Genomic DNA, 17,143 nt, shown 5'->3' on the forward strand with positions numbered 1-17,143 from the left:
TGCTTTAAAACTTGCTGGAAAGCAATAGGAGGTCTTAAACTGATACAAGCAGTCTACTCTCCTTGTTAATAAAGAGAAATTAATCGTAGGCACTAAACAGCCTATAATTGCAAAGTACCTTGCTAAGGTAAGGAAAAACAGCTCTTGTATTTTACAAAAAAAAAGCACCAAACCAGGCATGTCCAAGGGTCAGCTTCTGGTGATTTCTCCTGTCCACCTGGTGAATCTGGGCATACTGGGGCAATGCAGCAATTGCCTCATGTACATAGACAACCCTCTCCTCCTACCACCCAACACTACAAACCTGCGAGAGATCCACTTACTTAGCCAAACTGGAAGCAAAGCTCTCTCCATCCAAGATTGTGCTAGACAATCAAGAGAAAAAGGTTAACACCCGCAGTATACCTCAAAGCCCTTCTAAACCCACACCAGCAACACCCAGACATAGCAACACTAAACCCGCATATGTGGAGTCACTTAACAGTAACCTGCCCAAGCAATAAGGACCTCCGAAGCTAAAATGCAAACAAACACCAATCACAACCAAAGTGTCACATAGTTCACACCAGTGCGCCTCCCAACAACCGCCCCTACGGCAAGACAACGTACCCAACACTTTAGTCCTAGGTGACTCTGTAGTCAGGCAGACTGATGTCCCACTCACCAGGCTGAACAAGGAGAAAATGACAGTCAGCTGCCTGTCGGGTGCCAGGATCTGACACATAATGCATGCACTCAAGTCACTCCACAACAAGTAAAAATATCCAACTGGCTTACTGACAGAACCCACACTGTAAAAGTAGCCGACTCAAAATCCAGCTCCAGACAAGTGGAGTACCTCAAGGTTCAGTTCTCGTACTGCTCTTGTTCGGCATCTACTTCTCTGAAGTACAGGCCCAACACTAAGGGACTTTGTCTAACAAAGTTTGGAGATGACTGCAAACTGGGAGCCATTATTGAATCCCCAAATGATGTGGATATTCTACAAAAGGGCCTTACAGAAACAGATGTAACCCATCAAGTGACATAGGGATTAATGCCCAGCTTAGTAAGTTTATCTATGATTCCAGAGTGGGGGATGGTGTCGAAGGTCTTGTTGAGGTCCAGGCTAGGTTGGGAGGGTGGCCCAGTGGTTAAAGTGTTTGCCTTACAAACATAAGGTGCATGGTTTGAGTCTCACATGGGATAATTGGCTAGGCTTAAAATGGCTCGCAAGGGCAGTTAGCTTAGCACTAACCTATGAACCTATAAGGTGCTTGGTGCCAGAGCAGTGGGCTCAAGCTCAATGCCAAGAAATGTATAGTTATCCGCTTTGGAAAAAAACATGTACCCGTGAATTACCACATAGGTGGCAGTACACTAAACACCGAAAGTGTGGTAAGAGACTTAGGGACACAGGTGGACAGTGATCTCACCTTCGATAACTACATCGCCACAACAGTCAGGAAATCCTTCTATGTGGCATACCTCATCACTAAGGGCTTTTCATCCAGAAAAAAGGAGGTCATTGTCCACTGTACTTATCCCTCTTTAGAGCCATTATAGAATACAACGCCCCGCTTGGTATGTACTGCTCAAGACATCTGCAACTACTGGAGAGGCCACAGAAATACCTCACTAAAAGAATCACAGGCCTAAAGCAGAAGCCCTATGCTGACAGTCTAAAAAAAACTCCAGCTATATTCTTTTGCATATTGTCTACTCAGTGGCGATCTCTGCTTAACATACAAGGCCATGTCAAACCCAGAGCTGCTGGACATGCTACACTTAAAGAAATCCCAATTCCTCAGAGATGCACGCACCAGGAATCTAAACCTTGTCTTCACAATGAACAAAACATGCTGGAGGGATAGGTTCCTGACCCAGAGACCCCCAGACTCTGGAATAGACTGCCCATACATGTCAAGCAGAGTGCCTCTTTGGCCCACTTCAAAAGGAACCTTGATGATTGGATGTGAGATAGGAAATTCATCCTAGGGATCACCTCAATCACCCCGCTAGACAGGGGTCCAGGGAAGTAAATACTGTGGGAAGAAATAACCAGGGAATTTTTATGGCTAGGCTTGTATAGGCCCTAGGGCCGATAGCCTAGTACCAACCTCTGAACCTATAATAGGTATTATGAACTACTCCAGACGGAGTCCCCTAAGCCCTGTGCAATCCCTCCAGTTCTAGTTGCCCTGTTGGACACTTTATCAGTAGCTTCTCAGGCTCCTTGTTCTCTACCTCCAGCCCCTAAAAAGACTGGCAGGTTTTGTAAGGTGCCAGGTGGTTGTAAGTTTCTTTACAAATGTCTTTCTACTGACCACTTTGTTGTATCTGTCTCCTCTGACAAACCTTCCAAGCTCTTGCCTTCTACTAAATTGCTTCCTTCTGATAAGGACAGTAGGGCCATGGAACGGCTGTGCAAAAAAGTGTATACTGCTGCTATCTTGGCCTTTTGGGTTATTTAATTATCAGACCCACATGACCAGGTATGTCTTAGCTATTCTTTCTCAGGCCTGTTAGGTTATCTCTGACCTCCCTGATTCTGAGGGGAAGGATTTGGCCCTCTCTTAGTTGGTATCCTCCTCTCAAGTGGCTGGCCATTGTGTTACATGTAGCTATGTTGCAAAGAATGCTTCCTTTAGAGCTGCTGCCTTTGATTTTCTGTTGAAGCTTTACTCTTCGCTTTGCCTCCAGCTTGTACCTGATGATATTGAGGGAAAATTGATGGAGACTCCCCTTGAATTGAAGCATATTTTTGTTTCCACTTTTCCTAAATTTCAGAGGACTTATCCGTCTAAGTCTCTCTTTCTGAGGAGACAGTCTCACCTTCCTCCCAAAGGTAAAAAAGGTTCAAGACAGGCTTCTCCTGCTGAGTCTACTCATAATCCACCTGTTCAGAAGTCTCCTGTTCCAGACAAGCCAGGTTCTATCTGTCTTCTTTCCTCCATCCTAGATCAGGTTCCTGTGCTTCTTCGTTGTTCCCTTTCTCTTCCCAGTTAGTTAAGGATCACTCAGGATTCTTGGGTTCTGTCCGTCATGGTTTGGAAATCCCTTCCTCCTTTTCTGGGCATTCCTCATCCTCCTCAGGAACAGTTGCACACTTTTTTTCCAGATGTACTTCAAGTCCTTTTGTCTGAAGGCACTATCCAAGAAGTTTCTGCTCCTCAAAGGGGGGGGGGTAATCTTATTTCCAGAATGCTTTGGCTCCCAGGAAAGATGGCACCTGGAAACCCATTCTGGTTCTTTTTCAGCTCAGCAGCTTTCTGAAGGTTTCTTTTTCAAATGTTGCTCCTTCAGACTTAGTTTCCTCTTCTTCTACCTCAGTCTTTTCTAGTCTGTCTGGATTTTAAGGATGCCTGTCTTCATATCCCTGTTCATCCCCATTTCAGGAAATATTTGAGTTTCTCTCTTTCTTCCTTGCATTTTCAGTTCTTTGCTTGCCCTTTGGCCTCTTTACTGCCCCAAGGGTTTTCACCTGTTTCTCTCCTGTGATTGCCTTTTGCAGGATGAAGGGGATACAAATCTTTCTTTACCTAAACAACCTACTCATTTATGCTTCCTCCCCAGAGACTTTACTTCAACACCTTCACTATGTTATTTGCCTCTTACAAAGCTTAGAGTTAATGATAAATATCCAGAAATCCTTTCTGACCCCTACTCAGGATCATGTTTTTCTTGGTTGCAGGCTCCTGACCATTCCTCTGCTGGCTTCCCTGTCATCTCCCAATGCTCTTACTCTGATTGTCTTTTTTTAGTCCCTTCTTCCTTAGGTCTCACTTACAGCCAGAGAATTTTCTAAGGGCTCTGGGATTCATGGCTTCTACCATTCCCATGCTTCTTCTAGTCATACTCCATATGAAGAAGCTTCAGTGGTTCCTAAAGTCAGTCTGACTCCATCACTGTCATCCTTTAGGCTCCCTAGTCCCTCTTATTCCATGCCCCAAATTAGAGTTTCAGTGGTGGATTCATCAACTGTCTGTTAACCCAGGGTTTTCTTTTCAGTCCCCAGTCCTCTCCCAGGAACTTTTTTTGGATGCCTCAGTCACTGGGTGGGGTTGATCTTTCATACCTGTCAAGGTGCATGGTCTGTGGGCCATTCATCACACGCCAGACCACATCAACATCAAGGAGATGTGAGCTCTCCTTCTGGCCTTTCAGTACTTTCATACATTTTTTCTTCCAGGGTCTCAAACGTTTACAGGCAATACAACAGTAATGTGGTACATCAAGCAAGGAACATGGTCCTACCCTCATGTGCAACCTAGCTCTTTAGGTTTGGGATGTAGCTGTCCACTATCAGATGACACTTCAGGTTGTTTATATTCCTTCAGAACAAAACTTTGTGGCCTCTCTGAGCAAGTCCATAACACAGGCTCACAAATGGATGCTTCTCAGAGATGTGTTTCTGGACATTGTCCACCACTGGGGTACTCGTCAGGTAGATCTTTTTGCCTCCCCTCTGAACAGACAACTTCCTTTTTTTTTGCCGCAGAGTTCCAAGTTCTCTGGCCTGGAAGGTGGATGCCCTGTCTTTGTCTTGGAAGGGGATTGTTTCACTGTGCCTTCCCTCTCCTTCATCTCATTCCATTGTCCTGCTCGAGATAGAGTGAGACTCCCCCCAAAATCGTGTTGGTGATTCCATTTTTGCACAGACAGCATTGGTTTCCTCCTCTTCTGCACCAAGCCAAGAGCAGTGACCACATGTTACCTCACAGGGTGGATGTACTGGCACAAGGCAAGGGATCTCTCTTCCATCCTTACTTGCCCACTCTTCAGCTGACACTGTGGGTGTTAGGGTTTTGATCCTTTGTAGGCATCTTTTTTTTCTGTGGACATTCTTTGGGTTCTGCAGGAGGCCAGGAAATGGTGTGTTTCCAAACAGAAGAGATTTTCTATCTTGTGCTTTGCTCGGAACTGGATCCTCCTTCTGTGTAGATTCCTCAGTTCTCTCTTATTTGTGTTAATTGCTCCATGTTGGGTTGACATATTCTTCAGTTAAAGCTCATCTTTCAGCTATTTCTGCTTGTCTGTCTTTATCTCCTCCCCTGGCCTCTAGGTTTGAGGTCAAACAACTGCTTAAAGGTGGCCTTCATATTAGTCCTACCAGGAAAACTATTCCTCCTTCCTGAGACCTTAATTTTGTTCTTGAAAAATTCACTTGTGCTCCTTATGGGCATGTGCCTTCAGCTTCCTTGCAGCATTGTACATGGAAGATTCTTCTTCTTCTTTTAGTCCTTACTTCAGCTAAGAGAGTGTCTGAGCTTCAGGCCCTTATAGATGTTTCTCCTTGTTTTTTATTTTTTCATAGGGACAGGATGTCTCTTCATACTAATCCTTCTTTTATGCCCAAGGTGGTTAACGGATTGTCTGTTAAACAGTCTATTAATTTGCCCACATTTTTTCCATCTCTGCAGTCTGATAGTGAGAAGGTTCTTAACTACTTGAATTTGCATAGGCAGCTCAGATATTACTTGGATAAGACTAAAGGTATTCCGAAGTCTGAGCAGCTTTTTATTTCTTTTCATCCTAGGTCTCTAGGCTTGGCTGTTTCTAAGAAAAACATTTCTTTGTGGATCTCTAAGGCTTTTTCTTTTTGTTACTCCTTTTCATGGGGCAAGTCTTTCTGCCTCTGTAAAGGATAATTCTTCCAGGCTGTGGCTTGCTCTGGTGCTTTTTTTTTTTCACCCAAAAGGATTGGATGCCAGTTCCATCCTTGAGGCTGCTTCTTGGACTTCTGTCCATACCTTTTACCAAGGATTACAAATGTGATGTTTCCAAATCAAGAGCTGGCTTTGCCGGAGCTATCCTACCTAGGCTTCTTGAGAGCTCTGCTGGGAATTCCTCCTACCAAGTTTCCACTTGAACTTTTGTACTCTCTTTTATTTTTATTTATTTTTATTTATCATTTGTTGACCGGGAAAGTTCGACTAGGTTCCACAGAGCCTGTTTTCAGCGAAGAATACTGCAACAGTGATATGGAAGGGCATAAAATCTTACCATAACAGTAGATGTCCTTCTCTTCACTGTTGCAGTAATCATACTCTCCCTCCACCCCCTTCTCATTACTCCTCCTGTTTTCCTTCTGGGTGCACATGTTCCTCCTTTTCTCCTTGGACTGTTGTTCCTCCTAGGGCTTTTCAGTTCTGAGGTATTTTACGTCTGTATGTCACCTTTATTCCATACATTGTGAGCAGGGAGCATGCGTGTGATGTACAACATGCTTAAAATCCTAACCCTTTGTTATGTGTACTTACTGGATGTTGGGCTGTTCTTGGCAGGAGATCTCTTCAGTGAAGAATACTGCAACAGTGAAGAGAAGGACATCTCCTGTTATGGTAAGATGTTACACAACTGTACTTTTCTGCGACTAAAAGTAATTAGCAACTTGTTTTGTACAGAATTTAGGAGTACACATCTGACATCTCTGTTGAAAAGTTTAGTCTGCAAATAATTTCTAAAGCATAATAGCTTTTTGTTCCCTTTTGTTTTTTAGCAGGCAAAACTGTGAAATCCCGTTACATGGCATATGATGGCAAAACGCTTAGAAAGGTAAATAGAAAAATTTTCTAACTTTATATTTAGTAAGGAGAGTTTGCATAATTGGCTTAGTTCATATCTGGCTCCCAAACTATTTCACTGTAACAGGTACCATATGTACCATTTTTTTCTGCTTTCTGTGTAGACTCTTACATTTCTTGCATCTGAAGTGTATTTTGGTGCTAACGGATTAGTAACTTATTTCCTGAAAAGCTCCATTCTTAATGATAATAACAGGCATGTGTATTCCCTACTAGATCAGGACATGGAACACAACTTTCACAAATTCAAGATTATAAGGAGGGTAGCACAGAAGAAAGGCATCTTATATCTTTTGGTCCAAGGCAACTGTAGAGATTCAGCTGGCTACAGTAATAAAAGATGAAAATAAGATTTTTATTAGAAGACCAGACTGATAATTGTTTTAAGTTATAAAAGAATTGAAAGGTAAAGTGCTGATTTCAGAGGTGAATATGAGCAGGAATGGAGGATAGACAGAAAGGTTGTGGGATTGAGAGGGAGGAGGTGGAGAGAGAGAGAGAGAGATGGTCGCTTCAGATGGAATAAGTCAAAGAGGGCAGAAAGGATGAGTATTCTGTCTTCTTTTGTGCTGACTGCAATGGCAAATTTTTTTTTCATATCTCCACACCTCTAAATTCTTCCCTGATTACCACCAGTGCAGTCTTAATTTTACATCCATAATATGGTAGTCACCTTGGTGTTCTGTGGTATAATACAATTTCTGTTATAATTTGGGGATTCTGGGGTTTTACCTTCTGATCTGATCCCCGATTCCAACCTGCCCCACTGCATACAAGGTACCCAAGCAGATTACTCTGCATGTGGGCTGCATCCTATGGTCAGTTGTAGTTAGTGCAGTGATCAGACTGGGATGACCGTACTTAAACAGATAGCTGCCCATGGACCATGAGATGCCTTCAGGCCAGCTGTCTGCATGTTAATTGAATTGTGGTTGGCAGCATTGCCTTCCTGAAACAAAAACTTGTCAGCCCAGATAAGTGGGTTAGAACTAAGTTTAGAAAATGGGGGATAGTAGCAGTGGTCCATTGCACAAGAGAGTGTCTAGAAGTGTGCATGGCCATTACTTATTTTATAGCTTTATCTCCATCATCAGAAAGGTTAAGAGGATACTAGTGGGGTGTATGAATGTGAATTTGTCTGGCACATTAGCAAGTATATGGATTGAAGCAGGAGAGACCTTGCCTTTGTAATCAGATACACTTTTAAGACTGAGTCATCTGTGGACGGTTGAGGAAAAGTTTGGTGATATTATTCAGAGAATGGCAGAGTAAAATTAGCACTGCTGTCTTGGGCGGAGCTGAAACTACAGAATGCGCTAATGTTAACTTTAATGCGGATTGAAATCACAAAAATATATACGTGCGCAAGGTGAAATTATAGAGTATATACTTTACTTAGCTAAGGAGTTGTGCTAAAAAAAAGCAGTAGTGTATAACAATGGGATTCTTACTGTCTGACGTAGTTGACAGACTGTACTAGGCTTAGCTTGTAAGAGACATTCCATCTAAAGACCTTTCTCTGCAGTCCCAACCTTTCTAACTTGGCAGACCGCAATGAACATCTTGATACAAAGGAAGTTGTACTCCAAAGTATTATGATTATCAAATCATAGTTTTCTAACTTAACATATTTCCAGCACATGGAATAAGTTAGCAGTGCAGGTCAAGCAAAGTACTACTTTGACTTCCTTTTAAGGCTAGTCTTGATGATTGGATGGGTCAACACAGATTTAAAGCAAGAATGTTATCTACAGCCCTGTTCAATTTGGGAGGTGAACATGATTAGGTGCTTGAAAAGGAGGCATAAAAGTTTGTATGTCTATTAAAGGTGTATATGAATAGACATGTTACAGTCCCCACAATCATAACTTATGTTCTTAAAACTTGGGAATGATTGTAGAGCTTATTGCCTATTTCTGAGATAGATATAAAGAGTATTCATTTATGCATTGTCAGTTATCATCAGGCAGCATGACAAAACCTGCTGTAGATTGAGGTAATAAAAAATGAGAATTTCCCATCAGGAACTCTTTTTCAGGGGTCTTTTGGGTAGTTCATCCTTTCTAACAGTCACCATTTCTTTTTTCATAAGGTTCTTAGCCTAAGACAACATGTACTGTATGCTGGTGCATGCTGCTATATTCTGCGCCTAATTTGCATCTAACCTGGATCCCATCTGTTGTTGTTATTTATTTATTTGGTATCTCACACATTTTGGACCTTGACTTGTCATCAGAGTCAGATTTCTATGTTTGCAAGTCTGCATATGAATCAGCAAAGTGTCTGTCAAGCAGAAACCTACTGTAAATAATATGTGCACTATATGAGAGTGGTACTGCTGATATCTGAGAGAAAAACTTGTGGTCTACCTTTCTACCAGCAGAAAAGCAGTGGTTGAAAGCTTTCCATATGAGAATGGTGTAGTTGTACAGTTCGCTGTCCCAGGTGTCAGACAGAACATTTATACAGGGGCTGAACTTTTAATAGCTGGGGTACAGTATGAAGACAAGTCACTTTCCAGAATAACCCTCTGAACACTGAACGCTCATAGCAAATCCTTACGTAGTGAGGGCTCAAGCCAGTGCCATGTTTTGCCTTGGCAGATGATAAGGAGTTTGTTAGAGGTATATTTTCTAGATCGCACCCTGGGTTAGGAGGCATTAAAGCTCTGTTCTCCAGATGAATTTATTTGGTGATTCCTTGAGACTGTAGTCCAAGTTATTGCTGTATATAGGAGGAAAAATGAGGAGTCATGGATCAACTGGTCTGTTGGACTGGTTATTACACATATTATCTTAGAAGCTCATATACACCACAGCACCTTTCTGGTAGCTTCCAGAAAGGCAGAAAGAGGCCTTTTACAGTTTTCCTTTATTTGTTATGTAATGTCATTAATCTTTTAAAATCTTGAATCCTGCATTGCCAAGTCCCAAGATGTGGCAACTGAATGGATGCAGATCCGGACTTACTTAGTGTAAGTCCAAGACTGCTATTTCTTGGAATATTCCTTTTTCTCCAAGGTATGGCAATCTTGAGGTCGGTATATACCAGTTCTGATGATACATGGCAGGGCTTACTGCAAAAAAAAAAAGTCTAAAGGAGAAGAGCGATGTTTAATATTCTGTCTTCTTTTGTATTTTGAAGGGTTTTTTTGGTGTCTCAAGAATCAGCAGTGTGAGTCTTGAGGGAGCCTTGTAATATCTTTTGAGATGATTCCTGTGTATTTTACACATTGTCATAATCTTAGAAACCACAGGATTTTAACACCCTGGCAGAGAGTCCAAAGCTCTGTACAGATGTGATGAGAGGGTATACTCTTCTGCTATCTAGGCGCATAAAGTTTTCAATTTGTCTAATGACATTCCAGTTTTTCCTTATGAACTAGCTGCGGAAAAAGTTTGTAGACCTCCCTAATTGCTGAAAGAGGATTTTATTTAGACTTTGTAAACAGTGGTACTCTGAGATTGACTGGTATGGCCCTCTTAGAGAAAGGATGTTCAGCCTGAGAGAAGGTTCTGGCAAGTGGTAAATGCTCATAAGACTCAATGACCTTGGAATGAGGTATGGTTAGAGACTTGCATCTGGTCTTTCTTAAGTTGCAAATATGTTTCGTATTTCTTTCCTGCCAGTCTCAGTTTTGCATTTTTCCATTATAGTCTGTTTGTAGCTATATATATATATATATATATATATATATATATATATATATATATATATATATATATATATATTGTACTGCTGCACATTGTGATGCAGCATGAAAGCTAGCAAAACATGCATGTCCCCAGCTCTTTTACTGCTTGCAAGTATCACTCTCTATCCTTGCGGTCATTGGTGAAATCCTATGTTCACATACATAAGTATCAGAGTAAATGTCCATGTGACCATCAGATTACGATCCAAGTCCCGCACTGGCATTATCTTTGCCATCTGTGGGAACAGCATAGCAATAACAACTACTACACATTTGAGAAGTTCAGCTCAGCTTCTTAGTTTCTCAGGAGTATGAAGTTGTTAGCCCTTATTCATAGAGGGAGGCAGTTGATAACCATTCATGTCAAAATGGTAGTATTTTCCGTTTCCTAGCCAGAGTCACAAGTTGGAGTACTTCCACAAGGAAAAGCACTCAGAGGCCCGGTCTAGGTTTGTTTGAACCTACTTGAATAAGAATGGTGTCTCCCTTGCTTCTTAGACTCTGCAGACAGTGAGCTTACCCTCGCCTATGGTGGGCTTGGTCCAAGACTTGGAGTAGGTTGGCAGTATCTCCTTGGGTCCCACTTTTGGGACGTAATGCATGAAGATGTTCTGATGCCACCTGATCTTTGCATGTTCAGATGGAGCCTTGGGTGACCATTTGATTTCAGAAATTGCTAACTTGAGTCACCTGGTTACTATTCAGAATTAATGACTGAGAGCTTGCCTACTGAGATTAGCCACAGGGCCTGTCCCTGCAGGCAATTCCTAATTGAGGAGGACTGAGCTGGACTTCCTCACCAGGGCACACTACTGATGGGTACTGTCTGTTGGGAAGTTCAGTAGCAGGTATAGAAACTCCCCAGTAGGGATTTTGTTGTGAAGCTCATGTCAGTCTTGATGCACTTCCTCCCCACCTCTCACAATGTTTAGCAGATGTTACAATGTTGATTCCCAATTCCCTCAATGCATAGTGTCGGTCCATCATATGGTCACCATGTCATGAGCTACATCCATGTGTGGAATGGATCAATATTACTCTCTTACTACTGAGTACTTTGAAGATTCAGAAGATTTTGGGGACGTTGACTGTTAGACGAGGATGAATTTTTCCTACCATCTGCATCAATTCCAAATTATGCCTCCTTTGGAGATACCATCAATGCAGTGTAACTTTGACTGGCCTCAGGCCACTACCTTCATCTCTATAACATGTGGTAACATGTATGGAGAAGAAACATGAATAAACTTGTGTTATCCTTCGCTTGCAGCTAGTCATTAGGGCTGCCGTCACATCAGCATGGAGACACACTGACTCTGTCATGCTGGCCTCGAAATTTGCTGATAATTTTGCAAGCCTCCAACTCAGTGGACAAACCAGCTCATTAAACATTCTATTAATGTCTCTGGAAGTTATGCTTGACCAAAGATCTCAGCATTTTACTATTTTACTGACTGAGTTCAGAGCTTTACATGTTAATGGTGAGAAACTGTATTCCTTTGCCATACAAGCTTGGGGTCTTTGTTGTGTCCCACCTATCACAGTTGCAGGCCCAACTTCTGAGGAAGGTGATGGATTTGTATGATAATCTGGGCATGAGGAAGAACTTTGAGACCAAGCTCACAAACATCACTGTGAAATACTAGTATCCACTGCAGTTTTTGGCTTCTTTGATGTTTTGGGTTGACTACTGGCACTGATGTGTGTTTGCACAGAATGATAGGCCAGATATTGTCTTCTTTCAAGAAAAAGCAGACATATGTCCGTTAGGTATGTCAGAACATTCCCTATATAAAACCATCATCCTGTGCTGTTTCATATCTTCCTTACCTCAGTTTACAGTGTATGCATGACTTTGAGTCCATTCACAGTCTAGTGTTATCCGGCCTAATTTGGAACTTAATATGGATAAATATTCTGTTTATAAATTTTCTTTTCATTTTCTTCGTGCTATATTTGCAGATAGAAGTAGTCTGTGTTCCCTGTAGATCTAGAGGTGTGCAGTGTTCCTTGCATGAACTGTTCATATAGGAGAAGAAAACCTCTATCATATTGTGAAAGCCCAGGGTCCCTGCCCCATAATCAGAATTCCAAAGTGGACACCCCATCTAAAAGGACTCAGAAGTTGAAACTTAAGTCACATGCCTCGAGTCCGCAGCAGTTTTCTGGATTGCGGACATTCAGTGGGTCACTACTACCATTCATCCCAGGCTTTTCGTAAACTCAAGACTTCTTTCGGACATTGCAGAGGTTGCAGCCACATTCTGATCTACATTGTGTATGCAGAGTCCCTTCTGGGAAATGGAAAGGAGAACTTCTGTTTTAAGGAGGAATAGAATGAATCCTGACAGAGAGAGGGAGGAAAATTACATTATTGGTTTCAAGTGTCATTCACTGTGGGATGTAGTACAGACAGTGAAAAAAACATTTCCCCTGCTTCACTCACAGTAAAAATTTCATTTGGAGATGCCTTTCACAGGATGAAAGAGTACTTCAAATGGGCCATCATGGAGGCATCAGATTTATGGGCCTGGATGCCCTTAACCCTTTGGCTATTCCTCCAGTTTCCAGAGCTTTTGATGATGCTTTCCTGGTGGTCTGTAAGGAGGCAGACATCCAGCTTACTACGCTAAAGACCCTAACATGTTTTATAGGGTCCAGGACTCACCCAAGTTCCCTTATAAAAACAGTGGCAGATCCAGCAGTGGTGCCTGTGGATCCAGAAAAGGGGTCCATATTGGTTCCTCCACCCAGTGCTGTTCCAAATGACAGGGACAGCAGAGCGCTACACTAATTTGGTTAATAAAAATGGAGGAATGGGAAAAGGCTATCAAGTTGGTGATGTAACCTTTCCACTCTTTCATGCCCCTGTATTGCAGGAGCTACTGATCTAAACCTGGTCCTTATTGTAGCAGGCAAGAGAGAGGTAAGCAAGGAAGAGTCAATACAAGGGAAAACAATGGTGGAGAGACCAAAAGGGGAAGCCTGTGAGACTCAAGGGTCCTTCATCCTCCAAAGGAGAAGACCATGTGAATCTTATTTAACCCTCCCCTGCTTTTTCCTCTCTGTAGAGATTTCAGAAAAGAGACAAATGGGATCTGCAGATCAGTTCTAAGGGTTACACACTCCATTTCCTGAGGAAAGGAAGATGTCTGGCATTCCTCCTGTGACAGAAGATAGACTCCCCCTTATACTTCAGGAGTTCCTACTACTGGCAGGTAATAGAAACTCTACCCAGACAGGACCACAATGTAGGGTTCCACTTGACAATTCATGGTGCCTAGAAGAGAAGGGCCATGGAAGCCCACCCTGAAGCTCTCAAGATTTAGTACCTATCTCAAGGTCCCAAAAATTAAAATGTTGACACAGCAGAACCTTTTATACTCCTGTTTCCTCAAGTTTCTGTGGTTATGTTACACATAACATTCTATTCCACAAGGACAACTGGTGCTTTCTCAGGTTTGTGACAGAGCTCACACTATCAATTTACTTCCTTGACCTTTGTGCAAATCTTGGGATCAGTATCTAATCCAAAGTGTCTGGCTGCAGTAAATGCTTTCTTCTTAACAAAGAGCATTCACATCTACTCCTATATAGGGGATGGACAGACTCATGCATTTCACCATGGACTTTTACCAAAGTCGCAGATTTTTCTTCAACATTCCTAAACAACTCTCACCTCTTACAAATCTGTGTTATTTATTGGGCCATTTCTGTATTCCAGCAGACAGAGAGCCTATTTCACCAGAAAAAGTTGCAGTACTTTGAGCAATGTTTCCACAGGGTAGTGCAGGAGCAGGGTAGCTTAGCCAGAGAATGCTTTAGGGTACTGGAGTGCATGGCTTCGGCCATATTAGTAAAACCCCTAGATATGATGCACAAGACAATATTCCAGTCGTACCCAAGATCCACTTAGAGTCAACACTGTTGGTCTCTGAAAGATACAATTCCTATTATAACCTGCATTTTCAAGAAGTTGGAGAGGTATTCTACTCAGGTTAAACAGAACCAAGGAGGGCCCTTCCCTGAGGAACCTAACAATCAGACTGTAAACATTGATGCTTCAAATTTAGCTTGGGAAACCTACTTGGGGAGCCCCTGAATTCAAGGTCTGTGGTATGGAATCCAAAGGAAGAAGCATTTACATGTGAAATACATGATGGCCCTGTTAGCATTAAACACCTTTAAACCAGTTTAGAACAAACTGCTGTTGTAGGTGACCTCAGACAGCATTACAGTGATGTGATATATCCACTAGCAAGAGGGAATACATTCCTGCCTGTTGTACTGGCTAACCATGACTACTTGGGTTGAACCCTGCAATCATAAATAACCTGTAGAACAGCTTATAGGTTATCACAGTTGAATTTTGTAGTTGACAGTTAAGAGACTAGCAGTGGATCCTTATGAGTGTATGTTCCCCCTGGAGATTTTTTGGGGTCCCATGGATAGGATTTACCTGTCTGAGCAAAAAAAAAAAAAAAAAAAAAACTTGTGAAGCCCTGCAAAAGGGCACCAAGTAAAGATGCTTGAGCTGTGGATACTTTCTCCCTTTGATGGGCAGGTATCCTCTTCTGTGCTTTTCCTCTGATCCTCCACTTCTCAGTATGAGCTAGAAAGTAAGAGAATAGGGACCAAAGATGATCTTGATAGCACAAATGGGATGCTGGTAATACTAGTTCTTCCTCTTTGTGGAGATGTCCAAAGAAAAATCTAAAGACTGACCTGGTATCATAGAAAAGGGTGGCCCTCATACACCCCAATCTGGAGAAGTTGCAACTAACAGTCTGCATAATTTGACCCTTTTGCCCTTTAGATACCAATTTATTCAGGAAGTGCTTAACATATTTAAGGAAGATAGGGAGTAGACCCCCTAGGAAATCTTACTTATCCAAATGGAAGAAGTTTTCACTTTGATACCGCAAAAAGAAGTAAGGCCAGGGTGTTGTACCCATCTCCCTGATTCTACAGTACTTGAGTGAGTTGTTTAATTCATGACTGGCCTATGCCTCTGCTAAATCACACCTATCTGACATTTTGCACCGGATTTCCATTCAGTCCACCACTGGCATGCCTTCAGCTGGTTAAACACTCTCGGAAAGGGTCTGGTATTTCACACTACCAAGGAAAAGAGTAGCTCTACCTTGCGGCTTTCATTACATTCTAAAAAATTGATCCAGGCACCACTGGAGTCTGCAAACACAGCTTTCCTCAAATTTCTTACTTAGAAAACTGCTTTCTTTCTTTCTGGCCAATATATCTACCTTGAGGGCATCATAACTTCAAGACCTCATGTGAAGGAACCCTTTCTAGTCTTCCATAATGACAAGTCCATGTTTCATGCTGTAAGTAGTTATGGAATTTTCATCTACTTAAGTTATTCAGTGACAAATGTCTAAGTAAGCCAATTTTAGAAGTCCAGCCTGCACACACTATTGAGAGTTCAGGACTAAAAGTCATCAAACAGAAATGGATTGAATCAACAGAATAAAATCCTTCATTATAAGGAAATTTCTAACCCTGAATTTTTCTTCTTTTAAATAAGGAGTTTCTCTACAAGTAAGATCTTACTTTCATTTAGTCTTGATCTCGCAGCTCTTGCCTCAATAAATTCTAAAAATGGGGAAAAAGAAAACTAGCTTGGCAACTAAATCGTTACTTGCACACAGTCAAAGAAAAAAAGAAATTCATGTAAGTTTGTGTCCCTTTTGATAGGGGAGAAGAGTGAAATGCAATATCCAAACAAATGATTTTCAAATGGTTGCCATGGAAGGACTAAACACCTGGTGGTATGAACCTTGGCTCTAGCAGATTGTCACTGTTGAAGTGATACCCTGAACCCATGTGTAAAAATGGAAAAGGGATTGTGGATGGATGGTTGACCCACTGTATTGTGTTCTGTTACTTTTCTTAGGGTAGGAAGTTAGATTGAGCTATAAAAGCTCACAGTGTTAGAGACTCTACTACCACTGTGCCCTTCCTCTGGGCTGGGTGTCTTATTTGGGATATATTAGTGGCAGATATGCAGTCCTGTGCCCATGCATTCTCTAAGCATTACATACTGAACATTTTTTCAAGGGCGAGAACTGGGTTTGATGTAGCCATTTTACATGCTTGTTACAAACCAACTCTTCTTTGCCAACCATCTCCCTATCCGTATGAGCTCTTGGAATAGTCTCGGTAGGTAAGACTACTGTGAAGATAGATGAAGGCTGCCAGCCTAGCCTGATAGAATTTTGTAGGTAATTCTGTCATTTGTAAATATTAATATAAGCCACAGGCTTGTTCTCCTAAATGGGAAAAAATGGTGTTAAATGTGGATCTGCAAAAATGTAACGACAGTGCCTGCTGCTGTAACAAAGCTGATAAGTCAGTTCTTTGATGTCAAAACTCGGAGCAGAGATGTCTAGATAAAGGCATTCTGCCTATTGTTTTGAGGCCAGAGTTAATGGCTAGAATTTGCATGTATAATGTATTTTATTGTTCTGGCTTCCTGCCAGCTGCAAGATCAAGGGCTATTAACCTCTGAAAGTCTGTTCACCTAGGAACAAGAAAGAAATGATGTAATCTGAAATGCATCAGTGGTACTGTGTTATCAATTTACGTTCAGAAAGAATGAGAGCATTTGTCTTGAGAACATCCAACTCACCACTCTGCCTGTGTCTATATGTAAGAAGGATTTTAGAACTTTGTTTTCTCTTAGATATAGCTAGGAAATAGAAAGATTAGACTAGTTTTTTTTTCTGTGATGTCAGAACTTTAATACTGTATTATTTTAAGTATTTTTCTGAGATCTCTGAACGCTTGACTGGTGCTGTGTAGTAAGAAGTATTGTCTTGTGTTATTTATTGTTAAATATTTTTAAACCTTTCCACTGTGGCTG

The 17,143-nt window shown here is 41.7% G+C and overlaps 1 protein-coding gene across 1 annotated transcript in view; it reads left to right on the plus strand.

Annotated features, from left to right (window-relative positions):
- The window catches only part of HAUS8 (HAUS augmin like complex subunit 8), a 792,482-nt gene that overhangs the window by 112,298 nt on the left and 663,041 nt on the right, over positions 1-17,143 (plus strand). Inside the window, exon 3 of the mRNA XM_044054770.1 lies at positions 6,482-6,537. Coding sequence (XP_043910705.1) covers positions 6,482-6,537 — 56 coding nt within the window. The remainder of the gene's footprint in view (positions 1-6,481; positions 6,538-17,143) is intronic.

The sequence above is a fragment of the Protopterus annectens genome, chromosome 13.part0 (assembly GCF_019279795.1).
Source record: "Protopterus annectens isolate FY-2018-M chromosome 13.part0, PAN1.0, whole genome shotgun sequence".
In the NCBI taxonomy this organism is placed as follows: domain Eukaryota; kingdom Metazoa; phylum Chordata; order Ceratodontiformes; family Protopteridae; genus Protopterus; species Protopterus annectens.